General features: G+C 38.8%; 1 protein-coding gene across 1 annotated transcript in view; it reads left to right on the top strand.

The window, feature by feature from the left end:
• Positions 1-17,748, top strand: part of gabrb1 (gamma-aminobutyric acid type A receptor subunit beta1) — a 45,187-nt gene extending 27,439 nt beyond the window's left edge. The window contains exons 5-9 of the mRNA XM_035674586.1: positions 9,153-9,235; positions 13,962-14,105; positions 14,713-14,865; positions 16,131-16,384; positions 17,278-17,748. Of these exons, the coding sequence (XP_035530479.1) occupies positions 9,153-9,235; positions 13,962-14,105; positions 14,713-14,865; positions 16,131-16,384; positions 17,278-17,619 (976 nt within the window). The 3' untranslated portion in view covers positions 17,620-17,748. The remainder of the gene's footprint in view (positions 1-9,152; positions 9,236-13,961; positions 14,106-14,712; positions 14,866-16,130; positions 16,385-17,277) is intronic.
• The last annotated feature ends 1,033 nt before the right edge of the window (positions 17,749-18,781 follow it).

Here is an 18,781-nt window from a genome sequence, read left to right as displayed (position 1 = left end):
AGTTAGTTTCTGTTCAATGGACTTGCCATCACTGAGTGACTACTTGCCTAACACTAACCCTACCGTAACCCGCAACTTTAACTACTGAACCAGATATAACCTTTTTCCAAATTTTTTGTCCCCAATTGGACAAGCTGTCCCCACTTAACCTGGTCTTTAGTCTTAAACCCCCCAAAAAGTAAGTAAGTCAAACGCAGTGGAGAGCTGGTTTTTACCAGATAAACTAAGCCCAGGTGGCACACACACTCACAAAAAGAGAGAGACAATGACAGAGAATGCCAGAGTGCTTTCCATTTAAGCCCAAACAGGAAAGAGCATGTTGAAAAGGACAGAGAGCAGTGGCTTGATTTGTCCAAAAACAACACTGGCTGGCCCAGTCTTCATGGCTGAGTGAGCACAGGCCTTGTGGGCTGTCCTCACCATTCCCTCTCTCCTCCAAGGTAAATACTTCTCTGTGTGTCCAGATAAGCAGAGCTTTATTCCCCCTAAGTCAGTTCACACACAACATATCCCTTCTGCCTCACCCGAATCCCCTTCAGTTTTTCCTCTTTCCATCTTGCTTATTTGACCCCCTCTTTGAATTTTCATTTCTCCAAGGAAGCTGTTTCTAGATTGGGAGAAAACATTAGCGTGATGAAAATGCAAAACGCTGTCAGTCCTTTTTATGGGGACATTGTCAGCTTGATGGTACAGTATCCTTCTGCATCTCTGCCCCAGAACTCATGATGTAGAAGACGCCCATATGCCGTCATTCAATATATCCATCAATAAAGGACAGCTATGCTACTATCACGAGTCCTACTAAATGACAAAAAAGTTTGTCAGTGCCCAAAATGGTTGTTAAAAAATATTCATATGGGCCACTTCTATGGTTAAAAGAAAACCAACTGTTATTAGTACACAGGATGCAAACAATTTTCTTCAGTATCAAAATGTAGCCCTTAGTTGTCATTTGGTCAAGTTTAGGGACAAAAACTACTGTTTTGGTTGGTTGAGTAAAATATCTTAAGTTATGTACCTGATGTATCTTACATAAGTTCACTTATGTATGTAACTTAAAATAAGTCAACAGAGACTTCTGGTTTCACATGGGACACAGATAGCAGTCTCCTGGGTTAGAGTCCCATGTCTGTGGGATGCCTGGATAGCTCACCTGGTAGAGCTGGCACCCCATGTACTGAGACTGTGCTGCAGCGGCCCAGGGTTCAAATCTGCCCTGTGGCCCTTTCCTCTTGTCACCCCCCCTCTCTCTCCCCCCTTACCTGGCACTCTTCAGATGTCACTACCGATTAAAGGCAATAAAAGCCGTCACCTGACATTTTTTCCTCCATGATATTCACACATAAGATGACATGTTGTTTCTGCACAACATAAGTCAGCATTCTAGCATATATATTGATAGGCCCATTTAGCAAAATGTTTGGGTATGATGTCAAAATCAAGTGACATAGTATATACAGCAAGAGAGTCCACATATGGAGAATGTTGGGGTGGATGAATGGGTCAAGGAAACACAGGGCGTCATGCCATTTAGTCTCTGCTGGCTCATATTGTTTAGAGGCAACGTGTCATTTTACATGTGAATGTCGTAGCTTCACTTATTTTCCTAAACCTACCCAACTAGTTTTTGAGCCTAAACCTAGTTGCTTGTTTGACCACAGAGCCCTACGCATCCAGAAATAAAGCTAGGGGATACCTATAGCGTCATATGTAGAAGCAGAGAGCCACTGACCAAGCTGCAGTATTTGAGTTGGGAGTGAGACGTCTTGTTGCGTCCCCTTTTTAAAACACCCCATAGCCCCAATTCTGCATTTTGTTCTGACTGATACTGGATTTACTGATTCACTAGATAAAAATGCTAAATAAGTAAAACCACATGGATTTGATTTAGTTTTATAAGATTATAAGTTAGAAATTCAAATAAATAGAAGGTTTACTAACCACTGAGCTTACACACATCTGTTTATCAAATATGAGTGAGCTGCTTACTATAGTCTGGCAGGTAATACAATAATGTGCAAAAATATTTGTTATTAATCAGCAGGGTACTTTCTGCCCTGAAATCACTTTTTCAGATACTGGAAGGACATGTCTCTTTCCTCTACCACTTTGGGTTCAGCTTTTCACAGTTTCTGGAGGAGCTGGGAAGATTTCTCTCACACTGGCATGCTGCAGAATCATTATCCCCTGCAGGCTCCCACAATTATTCATCCAGTGTGCTTGCTGCCGACACAAGGGCTATATTTAGGTTTTCCAAAATGACCTCACCGCTGACTGGCACATGCACATTTGGGTTGTTAGTGGCTTAGCACCTTGGTTTGGCAAAGAAGACACATAACACACATATGGTCTGTGTGTTTATAGTTAGTTTCCAGCATCCCAGCGGCATCAGACCTGTTTCGCTGTGACTGATGGAGGATGGCTGTCCTCAATAGCGAAAAAAGATAAAAGAGAGACAAAATGACAGAGCAGCCAAATTTAGTCTGTGCTGCCGGGCCTGTGCTAATGCACAGTTTATAAAGCTGCTTGTCATGGTGGTCATATGTGATTGTATCACATTTAAACACATTGTGATGCAATAAATGAGCATCTATGCACATATTGTTTTTGGACATGTCAGGGTGTGAAGACAAAATTAAACATTGCTTGTTCTTTGCAAAGAAATGGATATTAATTAGTGAATTAACTTGCTTATACAGGTGCTAATTAGTAGCTATTACAATACAGTTATTCATAATTCAGGGCAACACAATATCTAACTGTAGAGGTCTTGATTAAGGGGTGTAAAAAAACATTATTTTTTTTACTTACAAAAATAAGCCTATATCTCAGAAACACTGAAGGAAATTGTTATTTTCGATTTATTTAAGATCTAAACTTATCATTCTGCATTAGAAAAGCATGCAACAACCAAAGAGCTAATATAGCAACGAGAAGACAACACTGAATTTATCAAAAAGAAAAATATTTAGTATGTAAGATTGTTGAAAAATAAAAAATACATAATGCAGGCATTAAAGGTCATTAAAGGTACACAGGAAATAATCTGCTCAAAATTCATCCAAATCACTTGTTTTACACAAACTTCCTGTAGTTATTGTGTTCACTGTTTCTGTGCATTGTACAGTTTATTCTGTACTATTATTGTTATACATTGATTTAATATGAAATATCCTTATAATAAATTATGTAACTTATTTACTTAATTATAGAAAAGGGGTCCCTTAAGGAAAAAGGTTGGGAACGAGTGCTCTATATTGTGTCCCACTTGGAATGTGGGGAGCCCATGTGGAGGATCTTTTTTTTGCACATTCAGGACTGACTGGGGCTTCAACATAGGATAAAATGTCATTTTCAATCTCTGTAATCATAAACAGTAATGGGTTAAACACAGCATGCAACCACTACGGTCAGTGCAGAAGTGCCTTGAGCTGCGTTTCTTCTGCAGGTTGCTACATACTGCCTCCAACAAAACTCTGACTGAATGAATCATCATCAAGGGCTGTGAAGTTTGTGCTTAGTTTCTTTTCTTGTAGTCTTTTGTTGTCACTTCCAAGAGTTATTAGGGCTTATATTAATACAGGGTATTCAAATTTCCCCACCTGCCCAAGTCCATACTCCAGGAGGAGAGGAGGACATTGCACGACAGCAGCCGACTTGCTGACATCACTGCCAGCTCTGGTGAACAGTTCAAGGCAAGCAAAATAAACTATACTCCTCTAACTAGCATATGGTGAGCTTTCTAGCACATTGACCATGAGAGGCAGTTGACAGATACACCTTCACTGTAATGTACAATAACAAAGAATGTAATGTCATATACCAAATATGAGCCTTAACTAACCTAAACAAACCACTTTAGCAGCAACAAATATTAGATTTGAACTCTGAGTCAATTTTTTTCTTGAGAAGGAATTGTGTTTTATGATTAAAGTGGTAGACGTCAGTGCTCCTGGCAGTCATGGAACCCATCGGCTATCGTCCGACAACTGCTAAGCCTCTGGGGGCAGAGGCCAATGTTTTGGGGCTTCCGGTATAGCCAGCGGATATCTGGAAAACGGGTATTGAATATCCGGGCCAAGACTTCCTCTGCAGTCCAATTAGCAACTTGATACCTGAGAATGATTAGAAAGAGACATTTTAGTTCATCTCTATGAACAGATATCACATTTTATAAAAAGCTAAATCGTTGTCAGACAATAGCCGATTAGTTCTGAGATTGCATTTGCTCTCCACATGGACTGTCCACCTGAATGCAACCAAAGGCTGCTCAAATGTGATTGCTCAGCACTACTCGGACTACAAGCGGAAACCAGAATGCTTCAGATGCCAAAATCTTGGCCCCATGCCTAGAGATTCTGCATTCATATACAGATATCTGCTTATAGAGATTAGCTACTGGTAAATTACCAAAGGGCTGCACGCCTGAGACCAGTTTGAACCGAGATAACCATGAGTATTTGACCGGCTGGTCATCTTGGGAGTTGACCTCGTGGCTCAGGAGATGTACAGCCATTCTTGTTTGACCAACTGGAAATTTTCAAATAGGCATTATTTGATAAACTGACCACATATTTCTAACAGCTAGTTTCTTGCCTGAAAAAATCTCCACAATCAGCAGTGATGAGCACCACTTTTATTCCTCAACAAACAATTTGGTAGGGAGAAAGAAGAGATTTCTGGTTTACCCAGCACCTGTTAAGAATTTAAGGATGTGTGTGCATGTGACTTTGAGGTCAACATGTGAGTCAACAGACTTTTTGGATGATTCAAACATATAAACCCAGGTGGTCCAGTGAAGACATAATGATTTCCATTATTTTCTGATATAATTCTGATTCTGATCCTGATTATAGAACAGCTGAACTGCAGCATGCTAGCGGTCCATCCTGAAAGGTTAAAGAGCTGACACTTTCTATTTATACTGTCCATCCATGCTCTCTGCACCTGCTTTATAATTAATCTAGAGCTTCCCTAATGCGTTTAGTGTGGCCAAGAGATGGATCGACAGCCCCAGAATATTCAACAAGGTAAGAAAATAATGAATATTCATGACTTGAGGTGCTTTCTACGTCCTGACACTGGAACAGCTGAGTATGGGGAGAGGTGCGAGTAGCTGGACAGTCACTGTCAGCAGAGTGAAGAGAGATGAAGGAGGAGCATTAGTGGATTTTTCTTGCCTTCCTTTTTCTCTCAGCAGCAAAGGTTTACTTATTTTACAAAATAGTTTCTAATAAGTATTAAAAAAAACATAATTTCAGCTCTGAATAGAATGTACTGAGCTCTGCACAGCCACAATGAGAAGAATTCCACGCCATGGCCACATTTAGCACCAGGACAGGCTATGTATTAAAGATGCAGGTGATACAGAGACATGTTAAGTACATTTCCGACCACCTGTACTGTCAGGTCCAAATAAAACCATCCGCTGGACCTTGTCGGTTAAAGCGAGAACCTTTCACCACTCATCCAAGAGGCCTACCACTGATGGAATGTCAAGGTGGATTTATGCCTCTGGGCCACAGAGGCATAAGGTTCCAGCCTAGCTGTAGCAGCTTCTGCTGCAGTGACTGATCTATATTCCAGTGTTGGATTTCGCCACCACAATGTGTTGTGGCTGGACTTGGCGTACATGTTTTGAGTTTAAATAAAGGTAATATATAATGTGACCATGGTGTGTCCTGCTGTGATCACACACTGACTGCAGTCCTAATTTTGGCAGCTATTAGATTTAGTCTTAGTCTTTGGACAAAAATGCTTACTAGTTTTGATCACATTTTAGTTTGTTTTATATTTATATTTTGCCAAACCTAAACAGCAATGGCTACTAGTGTCGAGTCTCCCTAGGTAGGCTAGCTATGGATTCCAAATCGGAGGGAAAAAATTTAATTTGTAACCCAAACCCTAACCTTTTTTCAAAAATGGCAGTTTAATGAATTTTGCTGACCCCTGAATTAGGCTAATACAGGTATCAGAAATCAGTAACAGTATGAAGTGCACATTTAATCAGTTACAGGGATGCTTCATTTCTATTTTGATAGAAAGATTAGGTGCACAACTGAACTTGAACAATTGAAATGAACATCCACTAACCTTTTACATACATTTTGGAAAAGGTTTTATTATCAAAGATCTATTTTTAGCTTGAAAAAAAGCCATGCACAAATATTTTTCGTAGGTTTACGAAGGTAACACTGACAGTGTGGAAGTTCATTCTCAGTATTTGAATTAATTAATATATATATAATATATAATATGAATGAAATAACTGCAGGATGTTTGTGTAAAACAAGCAATTTACATTAATTTTGAGTATTATGGTATTATATATATAGTATTATATTCAATATTTTTTGATATTTTTAAACACTCTTATGTCTGTATTATGTGTTTTTTAATAGTCTTTTTTGACAAATTCAGTGCTTTCTCCTCCCTGATACATTTTTTAACTCTAATGCAGGACGAGACTGTTTATCAGAGAGCGAAGGCTCTGTGAACATAGTTTGTGTTCAGGTCGAAACTTTAGAAATGAACAAAATGCTGCAATATAGACCTATTGTGTACATTTTTTAAGTTTTCTTACACCCCTTAAAATCAAAAAGGCCTTGACCGCACATGAAGCTTTGGTGACCCATAGTTGGGGTCCCGACCCCCAGGTTGGGAAGCACTGACTCATGAGTTTGCTCACTCAGACACTGCTATTCATCTTATGGAACTCCCTTACAACGCCAGAGGCTTTGGCAGTAAACAGCATGCGTGATAAATCCCGAAAGACTATTTAATCCCTTTCAGTAAATGTTTAATAAAAATAATGAATTGTGTGTTTTGTGACCCTGAAAAGATTTGGGCAAGTTGCTTTCTAGTAAGACCAGAATTACCTAAATTAAACAGGTAGATGGTTCGTTTTTTGGAGCTCAGTGATGCATGATGTGTTATGGCTGTGGAAATGTGTCACAGCAGCTAGAGGGACTGTAGACAATACAGCTGCAGTACTGTACACACACCTACCCTACCAGCCTCTTCATCCTTGTGCCCCATATTTTCCTCAGCCCTATCCAGAGGGGAAGAAAAGCCCAGAATTAGTATATTGAGTGTTGTACCACTAACATGCAAATTTACAGCATTGTCTAAAAAAAAAATCCAAAAAAACATATGGCATGCAGCTTCATTATTACTGTAATAAAAGGTGAAACCAAGCAAAATAGGAGGGCCTCCTTTATTCCTACACATTGTTTGACATTCTGCTACATTACATGGCTCCTTTGGTAACGTAGGTCAAAAAATGAAGTAAGGCCAAGGTATAAACAGTAGAATGAGTGTACAGAATTTATAAAATGTAAAATGAATGTACTAAAATCAAATAAAAAAATGCACACTGATTAATAGATGCATTTTTTAATAGATGCAGAGTGAGCCTTTTATCATAACCTCACGTGTACTATACATTTCATTTCCCCGCAAGAGAATCAGGCTGCAGTCTGACCTGTACTTTGTGCTCTGTGCTCTAACACAGTGGTTCTCAACCCACTGACAAAACATTTCTGGTAGAAAAACAGGCCTATATAAAGAGGTACAATGCAGCGCTGCACCATCAGTGTCCTAAATGCTTAATTTTAAATATTTAGAACCCGTCACTATATTCACGTAAACCAATTTTTTCTCATTATGCAGTAATACATGCATAATAACATTGAACTGCATCCTTTTAATAAGTTACTTAGAATTTAGTGAGAAGATGAGTTTCACTGAAGAGGAAACTGCAGTTGTCAAACTCTTTTACAGAGGTTTTAGAGCAGTTAACGACTGCATTGAAAATATGACTATTGAATATAAAATGTGATAATTTTTATTGAACTTATAGTATGGTTAATTACAGACATGATCATTTTAGGAATTAGGCATGTCTGATATGTTTTTAATTAATATATTAAAAAAGGTAAATTACCCCATGCAGTACTCCAAAGTGCCCCTAGGGGAAACACTGCTCTAACATACATTAATCCCACCTATACAGGCTTATAACACATTTGAATGTACATTATTACAGAGATCCATCTTTCCAAAAAGGAATGGATAATTTTGACTTTTGAGGAGAATTTCTCCTTTTGAGCATAAAATGAGAAGTTTTTCACAAAATTTACTTTTAGTTCTTCTGATGTTTCCTCAGAGTATATTGCTGAACTCCCTTTGGTACAGTATGCACACCTCCCTAAAGTATATTAGGCGTGCAGGGATCGTTTGCCATGCTGTGCTGCCAAATTTGCAGTTTAAATGATTGCTCGTCCATAACCCCTGTAATATATTTTCCAATTACAGCATATTAAATGTTATGTGCTTAAATGGTTTTAGTGGTTAGCTAGGATAAGGTTTAATTATGTTTGCTGTTTTAAACAAATGATTAAGATGACTGACCCTTTCACTATACAACAAACACATAAGCAGTTGCACAAGGCTGTAACCAGGGTCTGCTTCGGTTCCAGGAGACCAAATGAATGGAGCCGATGCAGTGAACGACTACAGCCTCTCTCACTCTCGCCAAGAACTGTTAGTGGCTCTCATCAACACAGAGCTCCGAAATTAAAAAAACAAAATGACTCAATCACTAATTCTCTCCTAAACTGTCAAACTGAAGTGTTTCCTCCTTCAGATGTAAGACTTCAAAGGGGGGAAGTCGCGGGTTTCACCCGATTGCCTGGATTTTAGTGTTAATTCTTAATTACTCATAGTCGTAATTAAGATTGAACACGAGGCTTTTCTCCCCTGCAGTCGTGACTTCAGCAGTGCAAAAGCAATTATGGGAAAGAAACAGATAGTTCAGTTCCAGTCGAGATGTAAAAGGATTTGTGTGATTGAAGGCTGAGTAGGTACAGGAAGTGTGCTGAGGGATTCAATGCGTGTGTTATGGGTGAACTGTATTGTATATTCTTTCATAAAGTCAAGTGTTTTCCCCAGGCATCAGGAAATGAAATGTTTTCCTCCTTTATAACTTGAATGCTGGATGTGTTATGGTCTGGACAGAATTGCCTGTGTGTGCATATAAATGAAGATTTCTACTTGTGGAAGTGCAGTATATTAAGGTCGCAGTGCATTACAGCTTGCGGTGGATTTTTCATCTGATATCAGTGTATGACTTAAAACCTTTTCTCTTTTAGGATCACCACGACAGCCGCCTGCATGATGGACCTGCGCAGATACCCGCTGGATGAGCAGAACTGCACCTTGGAGATTGAGAGCTGTAAGTGGCACTGAGAGTGTGTGTGTGTGTGTGTGCATGAATGTCACAGCCCCAATGCAAAGTTTGCCTCAGGCACAGAATATTCTTAAGGTCTCTTTCACACCAGTTTGGTTCAGTTGGTACAGACCAAGGAAATAAACAATACACTGTTGCCTTGTAGTAATTTGTGTTCTGACTGACTGTAAAGTTGAAGTCATATGCACTGACAGTTTTAGTGATGTCAGTATGCATCATCAGGCTACATGGACCCACACAGGAAAATCCGATTCCAGACTGTAATTGGACCTAATCTATTAAAGATTCCATAAAACAGAAAGCAGAGTGCTCGTGCTTCTGCATATTTACGTATTTCCTGTAAAAACAGAAAGGTAGGTAGGGACATGTTGCAGTAGCCAATAAAAAAAACTGAATGTATGTTATGGCCCCCATCAAGCAGTTATTGTGGTCCTAGCTGATGCTGATACTGAGGCCGACGGAGGCCAGTTTGATGACAGGGGATACAGTACCGAGGTGGTTTTCCTAACTTCTTTGGCTCCTGGCACCCCAGGGCTGAGTCAGCTAACATTAGCTGTATGAGAACTTTCTATCTGCAGCTAACATCACCGTTAGCAACAGTTAGCTACTTTTAGCAACACGTCCATCAGGAAACCTCGGTACCACTGTCGTCCAACAACTGGCCCCTGTCTGTCTCGGAGGCTGAGTTCAGTGTCGGTCCGATTATGTTTGCCGGGAGGTAAACCCCCGATCGGTTGCACGCTAGCTACAGCACCAGTAAGCGGAGTTGAGGGAGGAGGACGTCAGAGAGAAAACCAGACAATATTTCCTCCATAAAATATGATCCAGTCTCACTAAAATCACTGATAACGCTGTGGTTTTGTACAGTAATCAGTGAACACTCTGCTCCGGTAGAAAGCTATGCTTTTGCTAACTAGCTGACTGCTGAATCTTAGCTCTCTAAAAGTTGAAGATTGAATGATGGGTGGATGACATGATATTACTGGTTGAAATTGGTTCACGCTTACGTAAGCACACATCACATTTTGTTTCACAGGAAGAAAGAAATAATTGAATTTTGATATAAAATACAAAGAAATGGGTTTTTTTTTTGGCATAAATTGTTAAATAGGTGTACAATATGAACAGAGATGCAATCTACAAGGAAAAATAGGGTTAAAAAGGCAATTTTCATTTTATCTTGTTGCTTATGTTTTAGTAAGGGACTGCAAAAACAACCCATTTTCATTTCTTTTTGTTTTCTGAAGTATCAGAGTCACATGTTAACATGGTTATGAAACTATCAGACATAAATATATCCTTTTCTACAGATCACTTCCTTGACAGTTCACGATCAGCAGATGGATTTATTAGTAGTTTGGCTAAAATCAAATATCTACTATCAGAAAATCCTGTGAGACTGACTGAAACTGGGCCCAGACCCAAATTTTCAAGTGATCTATTTCCGGTTGTTTGGCACTCCCAGAGTGTACCACTGACAGCTGTCACACCAACCTAAACAGAACAAACCAAATGGGCAAATATAGCAGTTTCTTTGAACTGGCAAACAGCTTATGTGTTAAAGTACCCTTCCAAACGTGTTGAAACTGAACAGATGTTAACATATTGGCCTGCACCAGGTTGGAACATCTAGTAACATAAAGGCTGTCATTTGTGTTGTCTAGCAACTAAGGCAGGAGATGTCCTGATCAGATCCCCAGACAACTTCCTCTCGAACCTTTCAACACAAAGAAGCAGCAGTTCTACTCCCTCTGGATGTCTGAGCTCTGCACCCTGGACTCTCATTTCGGCTGCTTGTATCCATGAGCTAATTCATTCAGTCACAACCCAAAGCTTAGATCGTAGATTGACTGCCCTCAGGTTCAGTTGCCTCTTCACCACAACAGTCCGGAACATTGTCCGGATCACTGCTGACATTGTACCAGGAGGGATTCCACCTCAAAATAGATGTGATTTCCACACTCACCTATCACTACTAGATACAACATGTTAAACAGATTTAAAAGCATTAATTTTCTTTTGCTGAATTACTCCAAACTTGGTTAAAAATTACGATATATTTGGTTGGAAACACGGTTAATGTTATCTTTAATCCTGGTCAATCAATAAATCGATTACATCAGGCAGAGCTTCCAAGGAATTTCTATGATTGATTTTTTGCTTCTTTTTTTTTTGCCTTGAATCAAGCTTTTCCATAGAGGAGCATGTTACACATTCAGTGTGATGATGCATAGGTTTTAGGGCAAATTTAACTTTATTATGCATTATAAGCATGCTAGGCCTGGAGCCTTACCAGTATGTGAAGATGTTGATGTTGATGTTGAATTTTGCCACCTCCAGCAAGCTGCTGTCAGTCAAACACTTGCACGCACTGAAGGTCTCACCCACAGGGACAATGTATGATGTACACTGATTTGTTCATTGTATTTTAATATGATTACTAATTAACATGCAGATTAAGTACACAGACTTATCAGCCACGCTGGGGTTGTTCAATTTCATCAAGCTTTTAATAACTTTAAATGCTCCTCTTCCTCCACCCATTGTTCTTGACCACATAGTACCTCGGGTCAGAATTCTTATTGCAGCACTCCCTCTTAAGTCTCCTGAAGAGTGTGTGGTATGGTGTTCTTTGCAGGGCTTTGTAGGGCTCGTCTGAAAGAGGTGAAGTTGTTGAGAAGACTTTTTGTTGTTACTGCAATTTGACAATTTGAGCTTTATTATACAGAATGACGTTTGTGGAGAGTTTGTTTTCATATTCGTCTGCTGAAAGAGAAAGGTTTGTCCTGCAGTTAAAGGGAGAAGTCATACATTTTAAGGTAATTGATCTTTTAGTAGAAAAATAAAATCGGACACAAATTAATATTCCGTGCAGAGTATTTCCCTATGTCTTAAAATATCTGGAGGGTATCTTTCAGAATATGCCCTACATGTCACTTACACCTGACTGAGATCTTATCACAAAGTGAGCTGATTTGAGCATCCCGATTATGTTATCATTCTGATTGCAAGGCATTTTGTATGCATTTAAACCTGCATGTTTTTTTTTTTCTGATCCTGATATCCAGATACAGATCACATGGAATGGTGGAAATAAAGTTTACTCAATACTGCATTTTGGTCAGAGATACTTACGTCAAGGAATTAAAGCTGCAGTAGATAACTTTTATAAAAAATAACTTTTTGTCATATTTGCTATACAGTATTTGCAAGAATCCACCGGGTCTGAATGAAAACAACCAATCAGAGCCAAACAAAATAGTTGATTGTTGAGTCTCATTCACAGGTTGTCAAATATCGACGCTGGGAATGAGACTGAAACAAGGCTAACACTACCACTTTTGTCCACAGGAGCCGCCAGAATCACAAAACAAAATGAAAGTTCCCTGTACCTGCTTTAAGAATTTTAATTGTAATTCAGTATTGTGGAATTGGTAAACTGCTACAATAACTTCCAAGATATCGTGTTTAATCAACCAAGATATCTGTTTTTCTGTGGTGAGAATTGGGAAGGTACTGTTAAATGTATTTGTATGTATTTATTTATTTCTCAAACACATATGACCAGCACAGTATTTAAATTGTGGCAATGTGTTGGCATTTTTTAAATAATGCATTAATAATGATGAAGAATTTCTGCAGTTAACTCTACCTAATGATTTTGATTGTCCACTCAAAGTACTCACTCAAAGTCATGTTTTAAACTAATCTCTAATGTCAAATTTGGAGGTTTTGTCCCATACATTAAGTGGATAACAAAAAGAAAACAAAAAAAAAAAACAGAGGGCTAAATCATAATGAAGCCCCTCCAGTAATGGAAGTAGCTAATTCCCTAAAATCCTGCAGCTGCCTTTAGATAAGATGGACAATCTGAAGACAGAGACTAGCTGGCCCAATTAAATCGGTCTAATTACTGAAAGGGCAGCAGGGGCCTGTTTCACTCTGGTTCAGGCTGTAGACATAGCCCAGAGACCTGCCAGGAAAAGTACAGGGAAGGCTTTATTGTTGTTCCAGTTCAGCCTGTGGGAAGCTGGAAGATGTTCCGCAGTTGAGCAGAAAATGAGAGGCCTACTTTCGGCTTTATCAGTCTCACACTAATGATTTAACGATGATTTATTATTTCTTCAATTCTTCTTCTGGAGGACATAGTTGTAACGTATCCTGTGGATGATGTTACATCTAGTTCTGGGCCAGTATTTCACTGTAATTATTTTTTGATCCAGGTCAAATTAACAAGACTGCAGTGTAGTTTTTGGGTTAAATATTGCTTTTGTTATTACTGTTACTCCTTATTAATACAGAGCCTGAAATTTTGTGTTAGGCATAATAGTAGTTAAGCACTTAAAATTGTATTTACAGTTATATTGCTGCAGCGGAAAATATCAAATCTTTTAGGGAAATGGATGAAGAAATTGTTTTCCTTTTCCTCATTTAGTTTCATTGTTTGTGTGTTTGTGGTTATTTGTGTTAAATGACCTTCTTTTTTTTCGGTTTCTTTGTAACTCATTTTTATTTGGTACGGCCGATAATATGTATATTTTTTGGTTGCTTCTGTGACAATCCAAGAATACATTCAAGAAGTAATACCAGATCTCAGCAGTCAAGTCTTGATGACACTCATACTGTATACGTCATTGTGCCTTAAGCCAAATGCACTTGGCCTTGTGTTTCTACTGAAATCTAACTTGTTGTGTTCCCCTGCCTCTCTCAGATGGCTATACGACTGATGACATTGAGTTCTACTGGCAGGGAGGGAGCAATAGAGGCTCAGTCACTGGGGTGGAGAACATCGAACTGCCCCAGTTTTCCATTATAGACTACCAAACCCTCTCCAAGAAAGCTGTGTTTGCCACAGGTAAGTGAGTCCTAAAGTGTCAGTTCAATCTTTGTGATCTGTAAAATTTAGTTCCTTATACTAACATTGGTATGATGATTAAGTATACCTCTACATATGATACTGTTGGAATCACTCATAAATAAAATGAGATGAGTAGTAATCTTATGATAAAATGAATGGCGCTTTGAACAGAGGCAGGAGTTGTGCTCCCCGCCCAACATACAAACTACCTGTTATCACAAGACCAAAGTTCCACATGTAGGTCACATGATTACAGCTAGCTACAGCAAGCTAAATGGACCTTAAGTTAAGATTATTTTGTCAAACTAATATCCACACGGTCAAGGTGAACTTTATCAAGCAAGTTAAAGAAGTTGAATCTTCTGCAATTGTGAGAGGCATTTTGACAATGTTGAAAGAGCCAGAAATGTCTCAGCAGAGAAATTTAGGCTGTGAAGTTGTCCAGACTGAGATTATTCTAACTTTACTGTTGACATCTTTACACAAAACAACGTGTGCGTCGCCTCGGCAGGCAATGGTCACTCTCCTTCATTTGCGCATGTGTGACATAAATGTACCTTGTAATAAAGATGGCTTCAGCCTTCTTGTACTTTGTCTTTCACAGGTTCTTATCCACGTCTGTCCCTGAGCTTTAAGCTGAAAAGGAACATTGGTTATTTCATCCTGCAAACCTACATGCCCTCAACCCTGATCACCATCTTGTCCTGGGTCTCCTTCTGGATCAACTATGATGCCTCGGCTGCCAGAGTAGCCTTAGGTGACGTTTCTGTTTTTTACAGATTACTTATTGTATTTGATGATTTTTAGTCATGTTAGATGGTTTGGCTCTATATTGCAATGTATGTCTGTTGGCTGGTCATTCCAGACTTAAATATGTCAACAAATACTAGATTGATTGTCATGAGATTCTTTTCTGACATTCATGGTCCCTGGGTGATGAATCCAAATAACCTTGGTGATCTTCTGACTTTTCATCAAGCGTCATCATCAGTTCAAAATCATACTTTGTCCATTGGTTTTTCCGGCAAAACTGGCATTGCTATCAGCCTCAGCTGCACTTTGTGTTTAGTACTTTGTTAATTAATTAGCATGCAAAAATGCTAAACTAAAATGACGACAACACAGATTGTAAAATGACAACTTTCTTAGTGCAGCTTTAAAATAAACTCTACCCATATGCTAATTATTCTGGACTTTTTGTGGAAGATTAGGGAGTTCCAAATATTGTTTGTATGCTTGTATAGCTTTCCTTTCTTAACCTACTTTATTTATTGGATATATGTGTTTACAGGCATTCCCAGTGTGTGTGTCAATCACTATAATGAAGACTAGCGAGATACAGCCATGCTAGCAGCTCTGTGAGGCTGTACTAAAACTCCATAGTGCTTTGAGCTAAATGCTAACGTCAGAACATGCTGATGTTTATTGATAATGTTAACCATGGGCACCATTTCAATGTATTAGCATGCTAGCATTAGCTAATTAGGCTACGGCTGAGGCTGATGTGAGTTTTGCTGGTATTTGGTTATAAACTAAAGTCCTGACAAATTCTGACCTCATGCTAGATGAAAAGTTAGTGGATTTTCAAAGTATTGCAATTCATCCTGAGTTAAATTAGTATCTCTGCTAAATTTCATGGAAATCCACCCAATAGCTGTCTAGTAGACATTTCAATCCAAACCAAAAAAATCCCACCACTTTAATCTAGTGTCAGGGAATTAACAAAATCATTAAGATACATCACCTGGGGGCCTTGAATGTTAATGTATCCAATATGTGTCAAGATATTTCAATCTGGACCAAAGTGATGGACTGACCAACCCACTGACCTACATAGAGCTACGACATTACTAAAACAGAAAAAGAAATCATTAACGGAGATTGTTTTGAAAGCAGGCTAGTACTCACTGGATATGATCATCAATCCTTTTTAACAGCCACAGACTTTATATGATAGTTGTTTTGTAATAAGGGCTAATAAAGGAACTCCTAACTGTCCTGTCCGCATCTGCTTGTCTGCAGGTATAACCACGGTGCTGACCATGACCACCATCAATACCCACCTTAGGGAGACTCTACCCAAGATCCCCTATGTGAAGGCCATTGACATTTACCTCATGGGTTGCTTTGTCTTTGTCTTTCTGGCCTTGCTGGAGTACGCCTTTGTCAACTACATCTTTTTCGGCCGAGGTCCTCACCTGCAGAAGAAGGTGGCGGAAAAGGCTGCCAAGTCCAACAATGAGAATAAGAGCAGACTGGAGAGCAACAAAGTGCAGGTGGGAAAGGGGCTTTGTGCAGGTTTCATTTTCAGTTTGGTTACTGATCATAGACCCCAGACACACCAAGCCAACAGTTGTCCATCAGATGCTGTTGGGCCATTACTGATAACTGTATAAGGCTACCTGTTTATATTTATATTATTTATTTATATTATATATTATTATATATTTATATTTATACTACAAATGCATTCATATGAATGCAATTCAAGTTACATGCCACATAAGTTTAGCCTGGCATATCTATAATCCACCAATTTAATTGGTGTCTTATTATTTTCACCTTTATAATCAGGCATATTCTTGGTTAGTATTCCAAGCATGTGATTTAAACAGATTTACGGTGGTGTGAAAATGGTACCTTAGTTCGTTTTTTGGTTTGTCTTTCCATTCTTTGATGTTCTTTGAAGAAACAAATGCTTGAACAAATACTATTTCTCCTCATGCAAATGGAAGTCAGCTCACAGTGTCAGTCATGTGGTATGCATATCCACATATAAAAAAACATGCAATGCAAAGCATTTGATTTGAGGTGCCAGGCCCTTACGCATAACAATTATGACCACTGAAGGTCAAACTGGCCCACTGTAACACCTAGCCAATCACTGCATAAAGTGGACATGATTGTTGGATTGTGAATTTCGGAAAGGTTGCAGATGCAGGTATGGCAGGAGAGTGTTTCAGATGCTTTGTTCTACAACAAGCTGCTCAGTGTTATGGGATTTGTGGGAATTCCAACTCCTCTAAGAAAATATATGCTTTCTTCAAAATTGTCCAGAAAAAAAGTTTCTTTAAAGAAAGATCTCTATGGACAAGTGACCTTTGATTTTGCTACTTATTTGGGTTTTGGCTTCAAAATGATAATGAAATTTGATGATCTCCTTCCTCAGGTTGATGCTCATGGCAACATCCTCCTAACCAACCTAACAAGTGAGATGAGTGGAGCAGATATGATGGGTGCTCTTAACGACCCTCGGGCAACCATGTTCTCTTATGACAGCGCCAGCATACAGTACCGCAAGCCCATGACCAGCCGAGACCTGTACGGAAGACCGGCCATTGACCGGCCGATGGCCCACAAGAAGGGTCGCTTGCGTAGGAGGGCCTCGCAGCTCAAAGTCAAGATCCCCGACCTCACGGATGTGAATGCCATAGACAAGTGGTCTCGTGTCGTCTTCCCAATCGCGTTTACCTTCTTCAACCTGGTCTACTGGCTTTACTATGTCCACTAGGGTGGCAGTAGTGAGCCTGTGTGGCAGCACCACTGCTCATGATTTGTTTGAAAAGCTACCTAGGTCTTGTACAGCGATGAAAATAGAGGAGCATTCAGTCCGTTTGTATAAATCCTGTTTTGGAATGAGTACTGGATGTCTTTTCAATGTAAATACAATTTAATATATAATATATAAATATATATATATATATATATATATATAAAACAGAGGTATAATTTATTAAAAATCCTATCACTTTTGCTGTATTCATCCATACAAAATAGATATAGATAAAAAAAAATACCGCAGAAATAAAGACACAGTAAAGGTATGGTATTGTATGGTATTTGTCCAAACTTGCCAAAAAGTCTTTGGTGACTCAAACATTAGGGGCAATGATCTTTCATTTCTTCTCTTTTTCTTACCTTCTGTTATCTCACTTTTTGCATGTGAATGGAACACAACTTTTATTTGCTTATAAGGTCAAAAAAACAAGAGAAAAGGAAGCCCAGTGCAAAACAAGTAGTTAACTAAAACTGTTTTTACATGATCTTGTGATTGATGCTCATCCAGTTAATTAAGAGCAGCTGTTTGGTTGAATTCCATTGTAATAAGGTAGTCCTTATTTGGTTTAAGCTCAGTGCTCTAATTGGGTGAATATCATTGTGTTGAAATCCTTTTGCACTGTAAACCAAACTCACTTACCTTTCATTTATGTAAAAAAAAGCTTTGCATGGCTCTACTGAGCCACTCTGTATAATAATCATTATACTGTATGCTTTCGAACAATCATTGCATTGCATTTAAGGTAAGTACAGGACTGATGTTAATTGGAACTCCACTAATTTCTCAAAAACAATGTAGACAAATTTGTATTTGATATTCTCACAATGTCTGTGAGCATGTACAATGTAATTTTCTTTAAAAAGAAATCAGGTAAAGAATGACCAATGATGTCACCACACTTTCAAAATCACATTAAAAATTTCAAGCCCTGATAGAACACGCTGCTGGTGTTGAAACACCTGGTGTTACAGATTATTGAACATTTTTGTCAGATACCAGATACTGTACATAACTGTTAGAATTGCATAGCGCTTCATCCACCTCAATGTGTTAGATAATTAAAGGGCAAGTGCGAGGTCAACGTTACTCCTAATTTATTTTCCAGTGGATTGCC

The sequence above is a fragment of the Morone saxatilis genome, unplaced genomic scaffold, assembly GCF_004916995.1.
Source record: "Morone saxatilis isolate NCDOM2014 unplaced genomic scaffold, NCSU_SB_2.0 Contig3, whole genome shotgun sequence".
In the NCBI taxonomy this organism is placed as follows: Eukaryota; Metazoa; Chordata; class Actinopteri; family Moronidae; genus Morone; species Morone saxatilis.
This window is presented reverse-complemented; position numbering and strand designations above follow the sequence as displayed.